This window comes from Natator depressus, chromosome 2 (assembly GCF_965152275.1).
Source record: "Natator depressus isolate rNatDep1 chromosome 2, rNatDep2.hap1, whole genome shotgun sequence".
Lineage (NCBI taxonomy): Eukaryota > Metazoa > Chordata > Testudines > Cheloniidae > Natator > Natator depressus.
Genome location: NC_134235.1, coordinates 162,523,312 through 162,537,138, shown reverse-complemented (window position 1 = coordinate 162,537,138; position 13,827 = coordinate 162,523,312). Strand labels below are relative to the sequence as shown.

At 42.3% G+C, this 13,827-nt stretch overlaps 1 protein-coding gene across 2 annotated transcripts in view; it reads right to left on the bottom strand.

The window, feature by feature from the left end:
- Positions 1-13,827, bottom strand: part of DDC (dopa decarboxylase) — a 121,114-nt gene that overhangs the window by 65,197 nt on the left and 42,090 nt on the right. For both annotated transcript variants that reach the window (XM_074945242.1, XM_074945241.1), the window contains 2 exons: positions 12,472-12,585; positions 10,065-10,184 (listed from right to left, as the gene is read on the bottom strand). In XM_074945242.1, coding sequence (XP_074801343.1) covers positions 10,065-10,184; positions 12,472-12,585 — 234 coding nt within the window. The remainder of the gene's footprint in view (positions 1-10,064; positions 10,185-12,471; positions 12,586-13,827) is intronic.

The window sequence follows — 13,827 nt, the reverse complement described above, 5'->3', positions numbered from 1 at the left end:
TTGTTATAAGCCATATATTGACCAGAAGAGAATTCATTAAGCATAAAAACTCCGATTCAATATAGCTAGTTACATTACTAAAGATTTAATAAAAACCCTCGATCTAAAGTGCACACATGAAATAAAGAATAGTCAATGCAAGCTTAAAAACAATTAGGCTTCAGTAGGTTCACAATAAGTAACGCAGCTTTCATTCTTACCTTGGATGTCTTGTGACTATTGAGAGGTGGTGTTTGCAGCCAGTAATCCACCATTTTGAAACAAACTGGTTTGGGACAAAAAACTGATTGTTGGGTGGTTATTTCCCTCCCATACCAACCAGAAACATGCTGGAAGCTTTTTTTTGGGTCTGTGACCATCAATTTGTAAAAACATTTTCTCAGGTTTAGAAGTTCTGGAAAGTCTGTGCTCAAGGGATAGTTTTAAGGTAAATTGTAACCTGAGTGGTTGCCTTGTGAATCTTCTGTGCACAGATACCACCTCCGTGAGTAAAGTTGCCTCAAGAAACAGCTAAATAATTCTAAATAGTGTGCTAATTAACACATCACATATTTATATATTTGTGAAGCTATTTTCTTCCTTGGATATAGGCCTGATCCCATGACTCTTACATATCAGTAACCATTATTCAGGGAAGCAATTCCAGGTAGCAGCAGCACTAGCCCATTGGGGGCCCTCAACAGGAATATTCCCCCCCTCCCCAACACATAATAAAAAGCGAAAGGGGGCCCCCTTGAGCTGCTTGGGGCCCTAAGCAATTGTTTAGTCTACTTATGCCTAGCACTGGCTCTGATTCCAGCTTTCCCAAAATGAACATTTAAGTCAACTGCATTATTCATAGAATATCAGGATTGGAAGGGACCTCAGGAGGTCATCTAGTCCAACCCCCTGCTCAAAGCAGGACCAATCCCCAACTAAATCATCCCAGCCAGGGCTTTGTTGAGCCTGACTTTAAAAACCTCTAAAGAAGGAGATTCCACCACCTCCCTAGGTAACTCATTCCAGTGCTTCACCACCCTCCTAGTGAAAAAGTTTTTCCTAATATCCAACCTAGACCTCCGCACTGCAACTTGAGACCATTACTCCTTGTTCTGTCATTTTTCATCTGAGCAAGGATTACCTGTGACGCTTCCTGGGGTACCCAGAGTTCTGAGGCGCCTTGCTCCACCTGCCCTTAGCGTGAGGAAGCCTTGTCTGTACCTCTCAGGAGTCAGCTCCCTGACTTTCCCAGGCACTGGCAACACAAGCACTCCCCTCAACCCAGGTGGGCTCCACTGTCCCCGCCTAGCGATAGGCACACTCCAACCTCTGAGTCCTCCGAGCATCTGCCTACAGCGTCCAGCCCCTTATCCACTGGCCACTCACAGAATTACCAGACCCGCTGTCCCCAAAGGAACAATACACCACAGCTGGCTACTTACCCCTTAGAACACAGCTCCACTTAACACACATCACTGAGATTTGTTTATAGAGAAAGCAAGTACAAGTTTATTTAACAAAGAATAGAAATTCATATGATAGCCATCAGAAATATTGGGAAAAAAGTGTTTATATATATATGTATATGTGTATATATAAATATATATGCATATATATATATATATATATATATATATATATATATATATATATATATAAGTCAGAACATGCATTTTGAGGCTAAACTCAACTAACAAGATGCCCACTAGTCTAACAGAGGACTGCTTATCCCAAAGTCCTTCTCACTGTGTTTTTCAACCAGCATGCAGAGACCCTTCTTTCATGAGCGCAAACTCACTGGCAGCTTGCCTCCATGATGAAGGATGCCAGGGCACCTCTCTGCACCCCCAGATATACCAGAATAGACCTTTGTTCTTCATTCTAAAACTGGGTTCCCGCCCACGCCATCCCCATTTACCTCTTCCTGTTAAGCTTCCTTCTGAAGTCCCCGCAATCCCCTTATTCACATTTGACTCATTATGCAAATCGACTCTCACTGTAAGGCACACACTGGTCAGCCAGAGAGATAAATGTCTTCCATCTTCTGTCTGGTGGAACCTGACCTAAGGCTTGCTACCTCTGGGTGCCCTGCCTTTAACTACAAGGCCTTAGGAGCATAATTTCCTCTACATATGTCCTTACACATTATCCACATATACATTTAGCAAAGATTTATGATGATCAGTGTGACATAGGCTTTTAGTAGAAACCTTATGTGACACTCTTTGGTAAGCTAGAATGTAAATACAGTACCAGACCCAGGGGATCCCTGAAACTCTTATGTGACGCTCTTTGGCCAACTGGCATCAAGAGATCCTTGGATCCTATTACCCTCAACTTCCATCCTGGCTCAGGCCTAAGGGTCAGCCACAATCTGTATCTTACAAACTTTTTTTAAAACTGCAAACTTGCTCCCATTGAAGTCAATGACAGTTTTGCCATCAGCCTCAATAGGGGCAGGATCAGGCCCCACGCATTTGCCAAATGCAATATGCCACTTTGAAAATGTCTCATCTACGTCCCCCTGCAGTAGGGTTGCCAACCATCCTCGTTTGGCCGGGAGTCTCCCGGAATTGGACTTGATCTCCCAGAGGCTACTCAAGCCAATCCAGGAAATTTTAAGCTGCTAAAAGTGCAGTGCCACAGTGGGGCTAAGGCAGGCTCCCTGCCTGCCCTGGCTCTGCGCCATTCCCGGATGTGGCCAGCATGTCTCTGTGGCCCCTAGGCGCAGGGGGAGCAAAGGGGTCTCTGTGCGCTGACTCCACAGCTCCCATTGGCTAGGAATGGAGAACAGCGGCCAATGGGAGCTGTGGGGGTAGTGCCTGTGGGTAGGGGCAGCATGCAGAGTCGCGTGGGCCACCCCTGAGCCTAGGAGCTCCTGCTGGACACGCCACCACTTCCGGGAGCCACCCAAGGTCAGTGCCGCCTGGCCAGAGCCTGAACCCCTGCCCCAGCCCTGAGCCTCCCCCACACCCAAACTCCCTCCCAAAGCCCGCACCCCCGCTTCAGTACCCCAACCTCCTGCCCCAGCCCTGAGCCTCCTGCACCCAAACTCCCTCCTAGAGCCCACACCCCCTCCTGCACCCCAACCCCCTGTTCCAGCCGAGTCCCCTCCCACACCCAAACTCCCTCCCACAGCCTGCACCTCAAATCCCTTCCTGCACCCCAACCCCCTGCCCCAGTCCTGAGCCCCCTCCTGTACCCCAACCCTCTGCCTCAGGCTCAGCCAGGAGCCCCCTCCTACACTCCAAACCCCTCAGCCCAGAGCTCACACCCCCTCCTGCACCCCAACCCCCTGCCCCAGCCTGCTAAAAGTGAGTGAGGATGGGTGAGAGCAAGCGACCAAGGGAGGGGGGGCTAGAGTGAGCTGGCGGCAGGGGCTCAGCAAAGGCGGGGGGCAAGGGCAGGGCCTTGGGGAAGAGGCGGGGTAGATCCTGGGTTGCACTTAAATTGAAAAAGTGATCTTGTGCATAAAAAGGTTGGAGACCACTGTTCTACAGTATTTTCAGCACAATGTAGTAACAAGAGTACAGAACTGGGCTTCAGAAAATCTGGCTTCAAACCCTGGCTCTGCCACACACTTGCATCATCTTTGGGCACTTAAACTGACATTTTCAAACTTGGGTGCAACACAGTTCGTTGGCCTTAGCCTCTCTGTGCCTCAGTTTCCCTCATCAATAAAATGGGTAAGAACTTGTAGAAACTTTCAGGCACTTGCAGTATTTGAGGAGTGGTCTTGTTCCTGACTAGGTAGTTTAGAATGCCTTCAATGATTAAAGCAATAGCTGGAGACTTGGCGACCTACCACAGAATGTGAACTTGGGTAAGTCATTTAGTTTCCCTTCACCTCAGTTCTCATATGTAGAATGGAGGTGTTGTGAGGCTAACTACAGTAAAGACTTCAAGGTACTTAGATAATATGGTAATGGGGCTGTATAAGTACCTAAAATAAATGGATCCTAAAATAAGCTCTGGTTTTACAAAATATACTTTATTACTAGGTATGGAAGGATGAAATGTTTATCAGTAAGTGTTGGTAAACGTTAATATGACCGCATGCGCATGCATGAGCACACACAAATATTTCCATCAATAACAGAAATTTACAAATAGACAAAGTAAGAAAAAGGGCTGTGTGAGAACTTAAAGGTTGATATAAGGTTATTTTCTTTGTACAGTTTGACATGTGATGTTGATAATTTGTGTTTTAACATTTATAAAGCATTAACTTTTTGAATTGCAAAGTCCACTGTCATGAAATAATTACTGTCTAACTCCCCTATTGTTTGACTTCCCCCAGAATTTCCCACTACTCTGAGAAATTAAATAGATTAAACTGAAAATGCTTAAAAATAAACAATATTATCCACTGAAATTACAAAAAGATCATAAATTGAAATCTGCCAAGCCTATTTATAATTGGTAATAATCACTTTTTCATAATTAAATTGATGCACGGAGAGCCTGATGGGTTGTGTAACTAATATATTCACTTTGCTCTTAAGTCTTTTACCAACAATTCTGAAAAATATTCCCTTTGTTCTCTAGTTCCTCAGTTGTTGCTACCAAAAATCATGAATTAAGGGTTTGCTTTTCCAGGCCAAGGACTGTGGATTGAGTGTGTTTGTTTGGGGGCTCTGTTTACTTTCAGAATTAAAATCCCTCTCCTTGCAGAAGAAACAACCTTTGTAAAACACAAAGGAAATGAAGTTTTTATCTGTTTATATAGAAGGCAAAACTGAGTTGTATATATTGCATGTTCACACAAGTTCTAGTGAGAAGGTTGCTTTCCATTCTTGCTGTTTTTAAAAGCGCTTTTTTTTCTTTAAAGCTACACTCTATGCTAAGTGAACAGTGATGATACCTTCCCTTTTATTGCAAGCAAACAAAGGTTGCCATGGTGAGCAGGCTCAAGAGGCGGAAGAAATATTGGCGAGAGCTGATGCTCATGTCCACCAGAGCCCTGAGCTGAAATTTTTTTTCATCTTTTGGCTTTTTCAAGGGTCACCTGGTACACAGCAAGAAAGTGTTTTGTATCGATGTGGTCTTTCAAACGTAATTAACAGCCAGTTTTCACAGGCCCAGTTTATATAAAACTGCAATAATCGTTGGGTGTTTGCCTCAGGGAATGATTGGCAGCCTCACATTCACTTTATCTTTGCCAAGCCCTCTCTTACTTGTATCATTATTGTTTCAAGAGCGAGAGGATCAGCAGCACAAATTGCCTCATCTCAAGCGGCAGCACGGAGCTCACACTCACTTTCGATTCCTAAATTTGAACGATCCTCAGTATCTTACAAAATTACAGGCCATCAAGTGTTGTCAGTTGGGAAGGGCAACATTTGCTGCTGATAAACAACAGGCATAATTGCCTGCTGTCGTCAGAACAAAATTGATGCTGTTGAGACCCATGAAGAAAGGTTGGTTTCACGTACATGCAAAACCCATAGTCATCCTAATGGAAATACTCCTAACACAACTAACGGCATTGGGGTCGGAACGGAATAACTCTGAATTTACACTGGTGTAAGTGAGGACAACACAGCTGAGCCGAAAATCTTGACTGTCTTTAAGTAGTTGTGTTAAGTATATTTTTGACTGAGGAGATCTTATGACTACATACCAGTGAGTTTGAAGGGAGAACAAGCATTAATGGAGAAGCTTCTGAAACACAACATATTGTTACACACACATACAAACCAGCAGGTCTATCCCTGTAAGAGGATTTTATTGCTGCCTGGATTTTGTTGTTTGTTATAAGGGAAATGTAGCCAATATTCATTTAGCAGATCAACTTTTTAATAGATTTTTGCCTTTTGCTGCACTGGAGTTTTACTCTGCTAATTGGATTATTTAATTTCATTATACCTTTTAGTTTCTAAATTATAAACAGCTTCATTTTAGTCCTATATATTTCATTTTGTTGCATAAAGTGTATTTATTAAAATCATATTTGTTTCTTTAACAAATGCTCCTGTCAGTGGACTTTCTACTGTACTCTGCTCTGTTATATATGGTGGACACTCTTGAATACTCTTTTCTATTACTATAGTTATAGTGCTCTTCTTCTTTGATAAGAAGTGGACATTTTAGAAATAGCCTGTAACAAAATGTTGAATGTTTTTGAGTGAAGTTTAAGGAAAACCTTTTCAACCCTTTTCGCAGAGCTTTAAGTGTTCATAATTAGCACTCAAAATGATAGAATATCAGGGTTGGAAGGGACCTCAGGAGGTCATCTAGTCTAACCCCCTGCTCAAAGCAGGACCAAACCCCAATTTTTGCCCCAGGTCCCTAAATGGCCCCCTCAAGGATTGAATTCATGACCCTGGGTTTAGCAGGCCAATGCTCAAACCACTGAGCTATCCCTTCCCCTCCCTGACCCCCAATCCTTATGTGTGTTCAACTTGAAGTTATTCTTCACTCCCAAATGCTAAAGTACCCTGTAGCATTACTGCATGGCATTAAACAGTTGCTGTGTCTGCCAGCTAGACTGTGGCAAAAGTAGCAAGTTCCATTCCAAGAGAAATTCCAATATTTTCCATTTATTTTTACTCTGAATTGGAACACACAGCTGAAATAAAAAAAATTTCATGGAATGGAAAGCTCCAAAAATTTTCAATTCAAAACATTTTGTTTTGACATTTCCTGTCAAAATAAAATATTTCAACATTCCTGGATCAAAATGGCTCATTTCACTTTGTTGGGCTGAATAAAAACATTTAATTTCATACTGGTTTGTCATTAGTCTGTGTCCCCTTGAGTAGATACAGTGCTTCCTGGAAGCTGTAGTTCAAATGCCTCATGCTTCCATTCTCCTCCGTGGGCCAAGTTGCCTGGCCAGATTACATCCCATTATCTACTGTGGAATCACATGATTCCCGTGATGGACCATGTCTGTTCAACCAGAAGAGGAGACTTCATTGCATCATGGGATATGTAGTCCAACCAGAGAGCTCAGCTCATAGAGAAGAACAGGGACATGAGACCTTTCTTCAAGACACCATGCATGGTCTCTGAGACTTCTCCAGCAACCAGCTCACAGAGTCTCTCTCTCTCTCTCTCTCCCTCTCTCTCTTATTGTTGTTGTTACTTCTTGGTATTTCCTGCAATGCACGTATAGTCTCTGTAATTTTATTCTTTCAAAGTGTGTTATTTTAGTGTTTTGACTGGTATATGCATTTCATAATTTTTATTTCTCTTACTACTCAAAGAATTAAATTTAAGTGTGAGTTTTAAAATGCCTAACCTGGCTGGAGTAATTATCCCGATGGTAACTTTTAAAAAACTATATATTATATCTATTTTTTTTGTTTCTACTGGTGGTGCACATCTGCACATACCTTGGTGCACATAACAAAATTTATTCCTCACATAAATGGAAAAAATTAGAGGGAACATTGCTTTCCAGTGCAAATGTTTTTAACCATACCCTAATATCATGAGGTAAACATTAGTTTTCAGGCATACATGTGGGATCTTATGCCAGAGTAGAATTTTCCTGGAGAGCTTGTGGCAGGTTGAATGAAGCATTTGTGAGATAGGAGGGTTAAAAACCAAAGCAAAAATCCCCCTTGTTTTTAAACTTTTTGAAAAAGGTTCCTACCCCTCCTCCCTGCAATCATATCTCAATCAATCAATCAATAAATAAATAGAGCAAGAAACTCCTTTTGGTTTTGTTCTGTTAGCTACAATGAGAACTGCTTCCTTTGACATGCAAGGCTTTGATTTAGTTATTAAAAGTAGTTTGTGTGTACATTAGGAATCTCATATCACTTGGATGTCAGTTTGCTAGCACCCATCTCAGAGTTGCTGTATCCTATGAATCATGGAAGTGCTATAACCCTCCTTTTTTACAGATGAGGAAATGGAGGCACAGAGAGACTAAGGCTACGTCTACACAGGAGCTGAAGATGTAATTTCCAGCTCAGATAGAGATACCGATGCTAACTCTGATCAAGCTAGCATGCTAAAAGCAGAAACATAGCCGCTGCAGTGGGGCAGGCTGAGTATAGTTCCATCTTTGTGTTCCATCTGAGTACAGTTCCACCTGAAACACAAGAAGGGTATTTGGGCATCTAGCCATGCTGCCACAGCTATACTGCAATTTTTAGCATGCTAGTACACAAGTAAGTCTAGCTCCAGTATAGAGATACTCTAAGTGATTTGCCCAAGGTCATCCAGGGACTCTGTGGCAGAGCCAGGAAGTGAACCCAAATTTATTGATTCCCAGTCCACTTCCCTAATGACAAAGCCATCCTTCCTCATATGTTAGATCTTGTAGGAGAGTCTAGATATTATGGGAGAAGTGTGTGCCCTATTGGATGGAGAAGAAGGATAGGAGACAAGTACTTCTGAGTTTTGTTACCACTTTGCCACACTATGTAACTTTAACATTACTTGGATTTACACAGCACCTTTTACTAATGGATCTCAAAGTGCTTGAGACGTATTCATTGTGTCTCAAAACTCTCCCACGGCAGGTAAATTTACAGATGGGAAAACTGAGACTCGGGTAGGTTAAGTGACTTGCCCTAGGCCACACAGTGAGTCAGTGACAGAGGGGGGGGGCTGGTTAAAACTCCCAGACCAATACATAGTCTGCTAAATCACAGTGCACCCCCCACCTCACCAAGTTAATCATTTAATCCCTCATTGTCAGTTTCGCCATATAGGTAAAGTCACCATATAAGGATGCACAGCTAGGAGGAGAAGAGAACAACAGTGCATTGGGGAGAGCCAGCCTCATATCCTCATGCTGTCACCTTTCACATGACGAGGACTTAGTGCAGACAGAGTGAGAATTGCTAGACAAAGAGGACTAAGGGTAGTGTTTACTTTGGTGCTTGCTTGAGCTAAAGGTAGCAACTCTAGGACTGACCAGAGTCAAGTTTCCAGGCTAAGAAATATATATCAGGGTGTCACTGAGCTACACTTTAAAAAAAACTGCCCAATAAAGAAAAGTCTCAGCTTAAAAAAAAGATGGAGATGGAATTAAGGGTGTAAATACAGTATCCATAACAAAGAAAAATCTTTAAGGCCATATAGTTCAAAGGTAAGGTTACACTTGATAATGAGAAAACACCATTTTGTATAAGAGTGCAAAGTTTACGTACAACTCTCCCCTCATATCCCTGTCCACTCTCCAACCTGAAATCATGAGATTTCTTAGGGTACATCCACACTGCAGCTGGGAGGCGTAATGCCCGTCTTGGGTGGATGTACATATGTTAGCTCTGATCAAGCTAATGCACTAAAAATAGCAGTGTGACTGCAGCGACAGGATAGCCACTCAAGTACAATCTCATCTGAGATCCCAGGTTTGTATTCAGGCATCTAGCCCGAGCTGCCACCTGTACTGCCTTGGCCACACTGCTATTTTTAGCTATCAGAGCAAGGGTGTGTGCATCTATCTGAGCTGGGAAATACATCTCCCAGCTACACCGTGGACGTACCCTTCGTGCCTACACACCACACGTATTTCAGCAGTGACAATATGACTCTCATACCCCGTTACATTGTATCACATTGGTACACACATGAAGGTGCTACCCATGTGACCAGAGACAATTCTCTAGTTCACCTTCTCCTGATAAAACATCAGCATCTCACCTTTTAAACATCATATACAAAAAAGACCAAAGACCAAACTCTCAGCCGAGCTTCTTAATACACTTCCCTTCGCTGAAAATGTTATGACCCTATTTCCTTCTATTTATTCTATTAAATGTGGTGGTCAAGAGACTATACGCAGATATTCAATTCAAATGTTTGTTGCACGAACTTGACTTTGTAAGTGAATTAGGACCCTTTCTAACTCCTGAAATCAAGGGAAAACGTCCATTGCCTTCATTGGGAGCAGAAGGATGTTGATCTCTTAGTTGTAAGTAATCATCATATGCAAAGTTCTCTGTACAAAGGCTTACGCTCATTCTTACAGCCTGTCTCTGTTTCTATTAAATCTGAAGGGGTTCCACAAAGCAGAAACATTTTGATCTTCCCTTCATTAGGGCTTTGGTTTGAAGGCTTTATTAAACAATGAGGACATGCACCTTCACTGCACGGTCTGTTTTCTCATTCTGTCTTACCTGAATGACTCCTCCACCTTCGCTGTCCTTCCCAGCTAAAAACTCTTCAGGCAAATTAATCATCTTTCCCAGCCAATCCAGCATGACTGTCTCCAGCTCTGTGCAAGCTGGACTTGCAGCCTATATTGGGGAATGAAACAAAGGGAATAAACCAACTACAGTAGCTTGCCTTTTAAAATTTAACATTTACCGACAGTTGCCAAACATTGGTCTCTGAGGGTATGTCTCTGGAACCTGGGCTTATGGACTTAGTGTTTCCAAGTCCATGCTTGAGCATCCACACTGCATTGTAAACTTGAGTTTACAGTTGCCAGACCCAGGTCTCACAGCTGTGCTATTGTGTTCATACTGCACTACACAGACCTTCTGACGTGGGCCTGTGGCTTGACCTGAGTCCACATTGCAAAACAGCAGGGCTTGGACCTGAGTCTTAGTGGGACTCATGCTCTGATCCACCCCTGTAGCAGGGTCCTAGGACCTGGGTCTTGAGTGCTTGCTGACCTGAGTCAGACAGATTTGTGTGTGGATGGAAGGGTGGGTGACTGGGCTCAAGCCTGAGTCAGAACCTGGGCTGAGTGTGCAGTGCAAACATACCCTGGAGACCCCACAAGTATTTCCCTACACTCAGATTAGGAGAGCTCATTTGTGTCCCTGCGTTCTGCCCAACGTGGCACATTGTACAGATCATGGAAGCAAGCTGAAGAGGAGGTAGAAGAGGGTCAGTGAAGAGTCATCCCACCTGCCCAGCCAGCAGGATCAGGGTAGGGAGTTCCCTTATCTCCTCCCTCTTCTAGTAGTGGGGAGTGGAGAAAGCTTAGTGGGACCACAGCGTGACAGTAATCACAGGAAAAATTGCTTGAGGTAGCAGCCATGCAGTGCTCACATGAAGGGGTGCCCATACCTTTTACATACTAAAAGATCACTGTACCACATTCTTACTTACACATATGACTGTCAGATGTCAAACTAAGGGTCTGCTTCTGACACACTTACTCACATAGAGTAGTGCCTTATTCTGAACAGTCCCACTGACATAAATTTTTAAAATAATCCCCCAAACCAAAAACAAAACAGTCCACGACACACACAGTTCTCTTCATGTGGAAAGGATGAGAAAGAAAGTGAACCATATGTGACAAAGACAGTATTAGTTACATCACTTATTGTACTACTGGAAGGTGCTCAGATACTATGGTCATGAGGAAGGTACAAGAACCAATATAGAATAGGGTACTGTTCTCCATGAATAAGAGTGACAGAATGGGTCCTAATGCAGTACCCTATCTTCTCACAGCTGGATATTAACAGCTTAATGAAGAGTTTATTAGATCACCTCACTGTTTATTTTAATTTGTAAGTCAATTGTGGGGCTGTGAAAGCTCCCAGGCTGATAGTGCAGGAGGGTGAGATCCTCATTGTATCTGCAAATCAGGTAGAACAAAGGCAGCAATGCAGGTTTTGCCAGGCTGCCTGGCCATATTGTCTCAGTACTGTCTGGGAAGACCACTCCTAGGGCTGAGAGAGTTATGCAATTTCTATGGCCGTACACACTGCCAGTCATGATTATGGGTTTTTTTAGTGTGGCCATTTTCCCACTGAGAACTGAATAAATTAATCAACTCTTGTCACATAGGCCAGCAAACAACCATTTTGTCACTAACAACTTCTAGTCCCTGCTGATTTGGGCTGCATTCAAGTGAGTGATCTTGAGTTGAAAGGCTCTATAAACCATTATCAATCCACCGAGACATCCAGTCCAGCCAATGATTTTATTTTATCATGGGAGCCTGTATTTCCCTCTATCACCACTCCGCTTGGAAAACCTTGTCTTCAGAATAAAATATTGTTTTGAAGGACGCTTAGTTTAAAAGTAACTTCACTTTAGAATTTTTAAAAATGAGTTGTTGTTTGTGACACCTAAAATGAATATACATGAAAGATTAGAAGAAAACAAATATTTTTCTGTTTACATTGTGTATCTGACAGGATTTTCTGTATAGTCATTTCACTATTTCCTCCTATATTGTCAATTAATTCGTCTATGTCCCCTATTGCTTTCACATAACAACAACATTTTATTAAAATAATAGGATATCATGATGGTAAAACTACTGAGAGCTCATTTTTGTTACTGGTAGTGTCCTTTTAGGAAATGAGAATAGATAGAGTGTTTTTCCCATTTTATCACTACTGACCCCCCTATCTTTTGGATAGAAAGTTTTTATAGGTGGAAGGTTGTCATTATCAGAGTCATTCCATAGTTGTTATGAAACACTTATACTCATGAGTCAACTTAACCATTGACTTCAGTACTGACTGCTTACCCCAAGTAAAATTATTCACATGCTTAGATCTTTGCAGGATATGCCTTTGTGCTGCACAGCAACATCTGCCATGATCAACTTACCCAGGAGAAGCCCACGCATCCTATGCCACCAGACAATATATCAGCAAGAAGAGCTGGGAAAGAACTGGCTGTAGGAAAGTAGGCAAAAAAGTATGGACTGTGCCAGTGGGTTATCTGTGTTGGACAAGAAATGTCACTGTTAATTATCATAATGGTACATCCAGACATCTAGGAAACTATCCTGTTTTCAGTATATGTTCAAAATTATCAAGGGCAGTAGGGATTAGGGTTCAGAGATCTGGACTTCACACAATCATAGAAATGTAGGGCTGGAAGGGACTTTGAGAAGTCACCAAGTTCCCTGCACTGAGGCAGGACCAAGTAAACCTAGACCATCCCTGGCAGGTGACTTTTTAAAAAAAACTCCCAGTGAGGGAGATTCCACAACCTCCCTTGGAAGCCTATTCCAGAGCTTAGCTATGCTTTATAGTTAGAAAGTTTAGTTTTTCCTAATATCTAACCTAAATCTCCCTTGCTGCAGATTAAGCGCATTACTTCTTGTCCTACATTCAGTGAAGATGGAGAACAATTCATCACCATGCTCTTTATAACCGCCCTTAACGTATTTGAAGACCATTATCAGGTTCCCCCGCCCCTTGGTCTTTAAATCTTCAGAAAAAAAAATGTGTCAAGATCAGGTCAAGAAAATTTTTTCTGAAAAGCCTGTTCTGGCCAGTCCAGATTTTGACAAAGTGTTTGAACTCTATAGAGATGCACCTGTCATAGGGCTAGGTGATGTTTTAATGAAGTCAGGGGAAGTAACAAAACACCCCATTGCTTTCTTAAGCAAGAAACTGATACCCACTGAGCAGAACTACTCTCATAGAAAAGGAATGTTATGCCATAATGTGGGCAGTCAAGTAGTTACAACCCTATCTTTTTAACAGGAAATTTGGGGTACTAACTGACTATTCTCCATTAGTCTGAGTACACAGAACCAAAGGCATTAATTCTAAGCTACTATGCTGGAGCATCAAGAATATGACATGGAGATTGTACATATTAAGGAGAAAGAAAATATTGTGGCTGATGCCTTGTCCAGGCAGGAGGGTTCTGACCCAAAGCATATGGTTCAGCCAGGGGCTGATCCTACTGCAGTTTTGTAAGGGGGCATGTGTGATCCTAGCACTTCTGTATTCAAACCTTACACATGACTTCAATGATGTTTGTACAAAACGTGCCTTGTAAGGTACCATTTGAAAACAAATAACACATTGGTCATTAATAGCATTGTAAAATGCACATTAACCTTATACATGATGTTATGAATTCCCTCTGTATAATGTCACTAGAAAATATTTAAGACTAAGACAGCCTAGCCTAGGTAAAGGTGATAGGATAGGACAAGGCTGTCCT